Source organism: Otolemur garnettii, unplaced genomic scaffold (genome assembly GCF_000181295.1).
Source record: "Otolemur garnettii isolate 467f Iridium unplaced genomic scaffold, OtoGar3 scaffold00007, whole genome shotgun sequence".
NCBI classification, from domain to species: Eukaryota; Metazoa; Chordata; class Mammalia; order Primates; family Galagidae; genus Otolemur; species Otolemur garnettii.
In genome coordinates this window covers 37,543,477-37,551,980 of record NW_003852402.1, presented here as the reverse complement: position 1 = coordinate 37,551,980, position 8,504 = coordinate 37,543,477, and the positions used below count along the sequence as shown (strand labels likewise).

The 8,504-nt window shown below is 37.4% G+C and overlaps 1 protein-coding gene across 1 annotated transcript in view; it reads left to right on the top strand.

The window, feature by feature from the left end:
• The window catches only part of PTPRQ (protein tyrosine phosphatase, receptor type Q), a 195,259-nt gene that overhangs the window by 38,634 nt on the left and 148,121 nt on the right, over window positions 1-8,504 (top strand). The window contains exons 15-17 of the mRNA XM_012814160.2: window positions 489-671; window positions 1,043-1,144; window positions 4,612-4,732. Coding sequence (XP_012669614.2) covers window positions 489-671; window positions 1,043-1,144; window positions 4,612-4,732 — 406 coding nt within the window. The remainder of the gene's footprint in view (window positions 1-488; window positions 672-1,042; window positions 1,145-4,611; window positions 4,733-8,504) is intronic.

Sequence of the window (8,504 nt, the reverse complement as noted above, 5' to 3'; positions counted from 1 at the left end):
TATTTAATGATATCCTGGATCCTCAGGAGACAATTTTGCTGCTACATCATACTTGCCAGCCTCATATCTAGCAGGGGTTTCTATTTTGTCACGGTCCTTGTTAGGGACCAAAACTAACCTACTGACCTTTTTATATTATAACTCGTGGAGGGAAGACTCCATTTTTAAGTGTTTTAAATTCTCTTTCTTGCATCTGTATGTTCTTCAATACAAGATCGCTTCTTATGGTTTCAATCTTTTAATAAATATAACATCATAAAAGTGTTGTTCTGTAGAACCATGATATGCATTTTCTTTTGAATAAAATATTTTCTTATATGTTTGGGATATAATTTATCTACATCTCACTATATTTAGGATGTTTATCCGCCACACCCTAGTAAATGTTCACACATCAGTAATAGTGCACTATTGTGAGAATTTCAGAAGAGTGGAGTGTAGGATGGAATTGTTTTATACATTTATACATATATTTTTGTTTTTTCCAGTACCTGATAGTGCACCAGAAAATATTACCTACAAAAATATATCTTCTGGAGAGATCGAACTATCATTCCTTCCCCCAAATAGTCCCAATGGAATCATACAAAAATATACAATTTATCTCAAGAGAAGTAATGGAAATGAGGAAAGAATTATAAATACAACCTCGTTAACCCAAAACATCGAAGGTAAAACATCAAATCTAATGTTGGGTATAAACTTTTATATTGAAGTGTGGGAATAATATATTAGCTTAATGTTATGTTATAAAAGGCTTCATGGCAATTATTTTCACAAAGTATGGCAATTCTGTATTTTTGGTTAACTAATCTAGGAGACTATTGCAGGCCACATGAAAGAGTCCTCTGAGTTAATCCACCTCTACATTAGCCTATATCATCTCGTCTTCATAATGAGAGTTACTATTGGCAAAGAACTGAATTATCATTTAGTTTTTATTTTTGGAAGATTGTGGAGTTGAGAGGTGTTTTGTAGTTTGTCTTTTGTATGCTACTAAATGATTTTTTACCTGTCAATGTAATATCTTATTTCTATTTAGGACTAAAGAAATATACCCAATATTTGATTGAAGTATCTGCTAGTACCCTCAAAGGTGAAGGTGTTCGGAGTGTCCCCATCAGCGTACTGACTGAGGAAGATGGTAAATATAGCAACATAATTTTGATTCCATAAAGTTTCAAGAAACATGTGTATAGAGTACAACCTAACGTAAAAACCTGCCTGGGCTTGAGTATTGCTTACGTACCATGCCAACATTATACAGTGATTTCATTGTCATAGTAAAAAATAAAGTATGGAAATGCTTTTTATACTTCTGAAATCATTAGTGCACTATAAAAAATTGGTAATTTTTAAATTTTAAGCCTAAAAATTTGGTTTGAGTGGTTTGAATATTAACTGATGTATGCCCTGACTGTGATTTTCAACGTTTACATTCCTAAGAACGGACACCTAAGTTTTGGAGTGTATTCTGTTATGTCAACATTCAACTGTTTTTTGGTATCAGGATTAGTTTGTTAATAAGTTGAGGCTATTGTCCAGGCTTCTCTACACAACTGACCGAAATGCTCTTCTCCAATGTTAATATTTTTCTTCCAGATTGGATAAATCTATCTTTTCCTAATCCTCTTTACTACTGAGACTTTACATTGGTACCTTAACGCAGCTATAGACATACATTACCCTAAAAAATGACTTTTGGGGAATATATTTGGGATTAGGATTTGTATTTTATGTTTTATACGTTGTGTATTTTCAGACTTTTTCCTAAGAAAGGAATTCCTGTTGTCATGAGAAGCGGGTCTGGAAGTATTTTAGGTGTTTGCAAAGTATCTTTTTTACTTTTCTCTTTTACGTTTCCCCATCTCCAAGTAAGGCTACATCCCGTGGACGTCCAGAAGCTGGAATCATTCACTGGGGGAGAATGTACAGGGTGTACCGTGAGGCAGAAAAGCTTTTCTCTGCATTGCTTTTCTTTCATTCAAAAGAATAAAGTTTTTGGAGCCTTCTTCTCCCTTTGTAGGGCTCTCGCTTTCACCTGAACCAAAGATTTCACCTCAGCGCGTGCTCTGAGTTGCCCCGGGTTTTAGTGTGATGCCCACAAGGGTTAGTCTTCCCTAGATACTGCTCTCACTTAATATGCGTCCTTCCCCATAGGTGGTAACTTGTCCAAATTTTCATTTTTTTCATAGATAGATTCTCCTTCCTCTCAAAGCGAAAATTGATAAATGTCTTTCCCAGTGGGTCAGTGGGTTAAAGGGTAGGGAAGAGTGTTAGTTCTCATTTTTATCTTAAATAATTTCTAAAATACGATGTGGTCAATCATTTTAGCAAAACCTTTCTGGAAATACTTCCTACCTCTGTATGTCTAATCAAATAGTTCTGAAGGGGAGAATTTGAGATCTTATGGGAAGGACTCAGATGAGCAGTCGCACACTTTTTGAGCAGAGAGAGCTTTTCTCCTCTCAAGTCAACAGTTCCAAAGGGTGTTATGCATCTGAATTTCCTGGAGTGTTAGAAATACAGCATTTGAAAATAAACTTCTATGTAAGTTATTATAAAATCATATAATTATTAAGAAACAAGGTAAAAAATAAGACCCTCTTTTTTAAAAATTATGGCAAATTAAGAATGGATAAAGGCCTTACAAAGTTTGCTTTATTGGATGTTGGGAACATGCCTTTGTGAAGCTTGCACATTTATAGATGAGATCTAAATTTGATAAAGGTATAGACCGATAATTTTTATCATTTTAATTATCGGCATAAATGTTAAAAAAATTATTCACTAAGACAGAAGAGAGACCTAGGACAGAAGAGAGAGCTTCAGGGAATGTGTAGCCATGGAAACTTTGTCTAACTTGTGACATCAAAGATGGGTAAAGAGAGAGGGTGAGGGTAGGAAAGATTGGGCCGGCCAGAGGGAATAAGGGCTTCACATCATCTCATTTAGGCTCAGATGCTCTGACGTGATGAATTGAATGGATTGCCAAAGCTTCTAACTTTCCTTGTTTCATTTTTGTTTAGATTGTATTTCGGAATACAAATGTTAAAATGACTAAAACTTAGTCTACTACAGTAGATACATGAGATCTTGTTAAGGGAGACATGGTAATTTGTATAAAAAAGAAAGAAGTCCAAGATATACTGAAGTTTAACTTACAAAAATACCAAGAATTATCTGATGTTCCACACAAGCATCTTAAGAAATTTTATAGAATAGAATAGAAATGCTTAGTCCCAGCATGCTGATTTCTAAATTAGTGCTATTTTTGATTGAAGTCTTTTTTTTTTCAAACAATAAACAACAGTTAGATTTTACAAAGAAGCTAGGAAAAATATTTATTGGTTTTTGCTTTGAAAAATGAAAGAGTTTTCAGAGGTAATTCATATCTGGGGAAACAGGCATCTCCAAATGATATATGGATTCTTTCGATAATCAATATTTTGATAGCATTTTTATTGGAGTGCCAGTGAAAATACCAAATACAACTGTCACCATTATTTCTTAGAATTTGCCTCATAAACCTTTCTCTGCTTTATAAATTTCTTTTTCAAAAGTTATTGTTACTAAAATAATGAAAAAAAAAGACACGTAACGTGAGTATACATACAACTGCGGCTGAGAGTACGCAGAGAATAAAAAAAATAGCATTTTCTCCAAATTACTGGAAATAGTGACTTATACATGAACTATATATAAATTAACACTCTTTAAAAATCTAAACAAGTTTTCTGAATTTCTATGAGCTACCTACGAGTCCTTTTCCTTCACATAATATAACAAACCAGTTTTTAGTGTTAAACTTTATATGCAAAAAATTATATTTCAGTATTTTAAGATATGTGCTGTTACACAGCACCTGACAAATGCCATTCTACATGTTCTATCTGCAAGGAAATAAAAACTTGGCTACCTCGTTCTCCGTAGTTTGTCCAATGTTTATTCAATGCAGAATAGCTAAAGTATTGTTTTCTTATATTAGGGAAGCAGAATTACAAGCAGATACTGAAGTGGTTTCTCGTTTATGGGCTACCCGGGTGTTTCCTTTGTAAACCATTCCATTGTGAAGACTCAGCGAGCAGATTTTGATATTACTTTACAGTGTAATGACACAAATGAAACTGGAGAATGTAGTTTTCATTTATGAGGTCAGGCATTTTCACTACCCTCCCAAGGCCATGTTTATCACTTTCTCACTTAATGGATATGTGATTTTTTCCCCCCACGTCTTCTTATTGTCTAGGGAGGTCTTTTCCTGTAGATTCATTCACTCCCATAAGTTTTTGTTTTTATTAGAGGATAACAATTTGTCAATACGTGTTTGAACAGTAGGTGAGTCACGGTGACATACCCCTTGTTCTGTTTTCTCATGAAATACTTTTTTCCATTGAATCACAGAAACAGATGTTTTAACACCACCATGCAAAATCTTCCTTATCATCTCAGTGTGAGAGTCAACAATGAATCTCTTGTGCCCATGGAGAAAAACGCTAGACCCGATTCCTTTACCAGAAAGTTTCTAATAAAAAATTATGTGCATGTTTATTTTAACCTTTTCTTACATATAGTTCATAAAATACATTATTCTGTACCCTAATATTTCAGCTCCTGATTCTCCTCCTCAAGATTTCTCTGTAAAACAGTTGTCTGGTGTCACTGTGAAGTTGTCATGGCAACCACCCCTGGAGCCAAATGGAATTATCCTCTATTACACAGTTTATGTCTGGTAAGAATGTGTTTTTTTTTTGGAAATAGTTCTGAGAACAAATATTAATCTGTAACATAATAGGAATGTAGGTTTATTTCAGAATGTTATGCTACATTAAGAACATGATTATTAATAAGCTAGTTAATATGTTTTTATCAAGAAACAAGTTTTTCATAGTTCAAATCAAATAATATGTTTTTTCAAATGGAACAAAAGATGATGTGTTATGCATAATTATACTAAATTTCTACTCTTAAAAATCATTCATTGATCAATTTTATATGAATCCAAGCACATAATTTTAAGCCTTTCTAAACTTTTACACAAATATTCTCTATTCGATCTTTTTGTTTATTTGAACAGAATAATTTTAAGTAAAATTCAAGTGAAAGAAATATTTTTTCCCAGAAATCTATTATTTAGGGTCATTTTTCCATTGAACTATAAATAGAATATTTATTTATTTTTTCTGATCACCTTCACCCTGATTGCCTATTTATCCTTTGATTTCTGAAAAAGATGAAATCCTCCAGTGCACCTTTTGCCAGTTAACAACACAACCACACTGTTCCATAAAAACATTGAAATCTTTACTTGTGTTTAGTGTAAGCCCTCTTATGAGGATTTATCAGTTATATAACATGTTTTCCAGTGGACTTCAAGTATTTCAATTCAGAAAACACAATTTGTGGCTGGTGCCTATAGCTGAGCGCCTAGAGCACTGACCACATACACTGGGGCTGCTGGCAGGTTCAAACCCAGCCCAGGCCTGCCAAACAACAATGACAGCTACAACAAAAAAATAGCTGGACATTGTGGTGGGCACCTTAGTGCCAGCTACTTGGGAGGCTGAGGCAAGAGAATCACTTAAACCCAAGAGTTGGAAGTTGCTGTGAGCTGTGACACCACAGCACTCTACCAAGGGTGACATAATGAGACTGTCAAAAAAAAAAAAAAAGAAAATACAATAAATACAATTTGTACAATACCTTACAAAACATAGTCATTTTTCTGATTGAAAATCAAAATCTTTTGATTTTCTGATTGAAAGGGCCAGCATTGAGAGGCTATGATATTTTAAGGAAGTCCACTTTTATTCTGTTTCCTAAATTAAGACTTTTCTTTCTCCAATTCTTCCTTAAACCCTTTGCACACTTTTCTTCAAGACGCTCCTTTCTGTTTTTCATTGCCCGATTCCTGGTCATTTGGCATAGGCATGATGAAATTGGGAGTGTGGTAAGAGATGCCAGTGAAGGAGCAGCTGCAGGAGGAAGGTGACCCTTTGCCTCCGTCACCCTCCCCGTCCACCCATTCATTTATTCATTCACTCAGCCACTTTTTTTTGTTTGTTTGTTTGTTTATTTTAGAGACAGGAGCCTCAAGCTGTCCCCCTGGGTAGAGTGCCATGGCATTATAGCTCACAGCAACCTCCAACTCCTGGGCTCAAGCGAGTCTCCTGTTTTAGCCTCCCAAGTAGCTAGGAGCACAGGCAACAGCCACAATGCCTGACTATTTTTTGGTTGCAGCCGTCATTGTGGTTTGGTGGGCCCAGACTGGATTCGAACTGGCCACCTTGGGTGTATATGGCTGGCACCTTAGCCACTTGAGCCACAGGCGCTGAGCCACTCAGCCATGTTGTTAGAGAACCCTTATCCCTGTGAATAAGGCATACGTAAGACTCTCGACCTCTAGGAGCTCACATTCTAAAGAGATAACTGAGCTATCTACCCATAAGCAAAGAAATAGAGGACCATCGGGGGAACAGGGTTACTTTTGATGGAATCCTCCAGGAAATTCTCTTCTTCAAAGAAGAGGCGTGGATCCAGTGATCTGCATGACAAGGTCATGTCAGGGTGCTGGAGATTAGAGAACCAGTGGACAGTGAGACTGGGAAGGAGATGCACACAATTCAGAAGTCAGGCAATGGTTTGGTTTCCATTTTAACTATTATTGGAATTAATGAAGACTTTCAAGCACTTTGAATTCTTTCAGAGAATGACTTTGAGGGAACAAAAATGTCAGCAGGAATACTAGGTAGGACTCTGTTTTACCAGTGCGGTCACAAGATGGTGGTGGCCACGGAGGAGAGAAGAGGGCAGCTTTGAACTCCATTTGGGGATCAGGGCTAACAGGACTTAGTGATTGATGGGCTGTGGGGATGAGGAAGAGAGATAAATCAATGATGGCTTGATTTTTGAATCAGGGGTGATTACTCTTAGATTAGTTTTTTTTTTTAACACCGTTTACCAAGTTAGAAAAAAAAAAAAAGTACATGAAAATGGTTAATCAAGTCAGAATCAAGATTTTTCTGGCTGAAGTTCCCAGCCCTACACTGGGAGAAGCTTCCTGTTCCTCTACACAGCACAGGTGCTTCCCGCCCAGGGGCCTCCTGCTGCTTTTATTGCAGCACAAAGCACAGCACACCTAGACACTCACAGAGGGAGCATTTTAAGCACTGCTGTTTACCTCGTTTTTCTCTAGCTGGGTATGAACTGTGATGGAAAATAGCAGCCACTGGCTCTAGGAATGTAGCCGTAATTCTAGTTGTCTACTTTCAATTCTGAAACGTATAAAAGGAGCAGGATTCACTGGGAGTAAGAAAAGGAACTTAGGTATATCCCACTACCTCTTAAGAATACACCAGGCTGGAATTTTCTACGCTGCAATTTAGATGTCGTATAAAACGTGCCCTGATCTGTATTTTCTGTAACTGGGTCTTTGCGCTTTTTGCAATGCTGTGGAGGTTGTCAGGGCACCAGTTTAAGGTAACTCACTCATTTCTCATCCCCTCTGGATTCCATTCAATCTTTTTTGGGTAAATAGCCAGTCAATTTGAAGTTCAGCTCCTCAATTCTACATTTTCAGTCATATTTCCAAAGGTGTTTCTTATCTCACTCACTCGTCAGTGTAGAATCGAAGTGCGGGGAGCCCAGGGCAGGTGCAGTGGGGAAACCTCACCTCTGGGACCCTGTGACTCCTCTCACCTGTATTGTTTTGGATTCATTCCGGCACCAACTTGCACTGTTCATCTCTGCTTTCCGGGTTCTTATTTTCTGTGTTAGCCTTTGTCCTTTCTCACAGTCATCCTAGCTCCTGGGGCTCTTAGCACTTCTGCCTCAACCCTCAGGTACCAGATGCTCTCAGGCAAGTTCTCTGCAGCAATTTGCCTTGTGCACTGTTCAGGAAGGTTCTGCCACACCCTTCTCTGGCTGGGTTGGGCTGCCGGAGAAGCCCTAAGATCTCGCTGGACATGGCACCACACTGAACGCAGAGATTTTTGGAGGGTCTTGCCACTTTACTCTCTATCCAGAGAGGAAAGAGCAGGTCCTTTTCATCCCGGGGTGTCCTCTCAAGTCTATCTGGATGTTTTCACCACTCCGCCCTCACCCTAAGAACTTAGGACGATCCCATCAGCTGGGTGTTTCTGCTTCCTCTCACTTTTTCTTAGTAACGTTCTTTCTTAATTTTGACTGATGGAAATGTCCTTGTTCCATATACCCCTTGCTTTCCATACAATGACTTAATTATAAAGCTTTGTGGTTTCAGGTCATCCAAAATTGACTCGATGTGTAAACAGACTCCTGATGTAGAAAACACTTTTCCCTCAATAAAACTGGGCTACGTTTTGCGCGCACACACACACACACACACACACACACGAGATTCATCTTACTGCTTCAGCAACCATCTGTTCGTAGCTGCATTTATTATAGAATAGCTCATTACATAGCACATAATTTAAACTTAGTAGTTGCTGAATGAACGAAGAATGTATTTTAAGAGTTAAAGA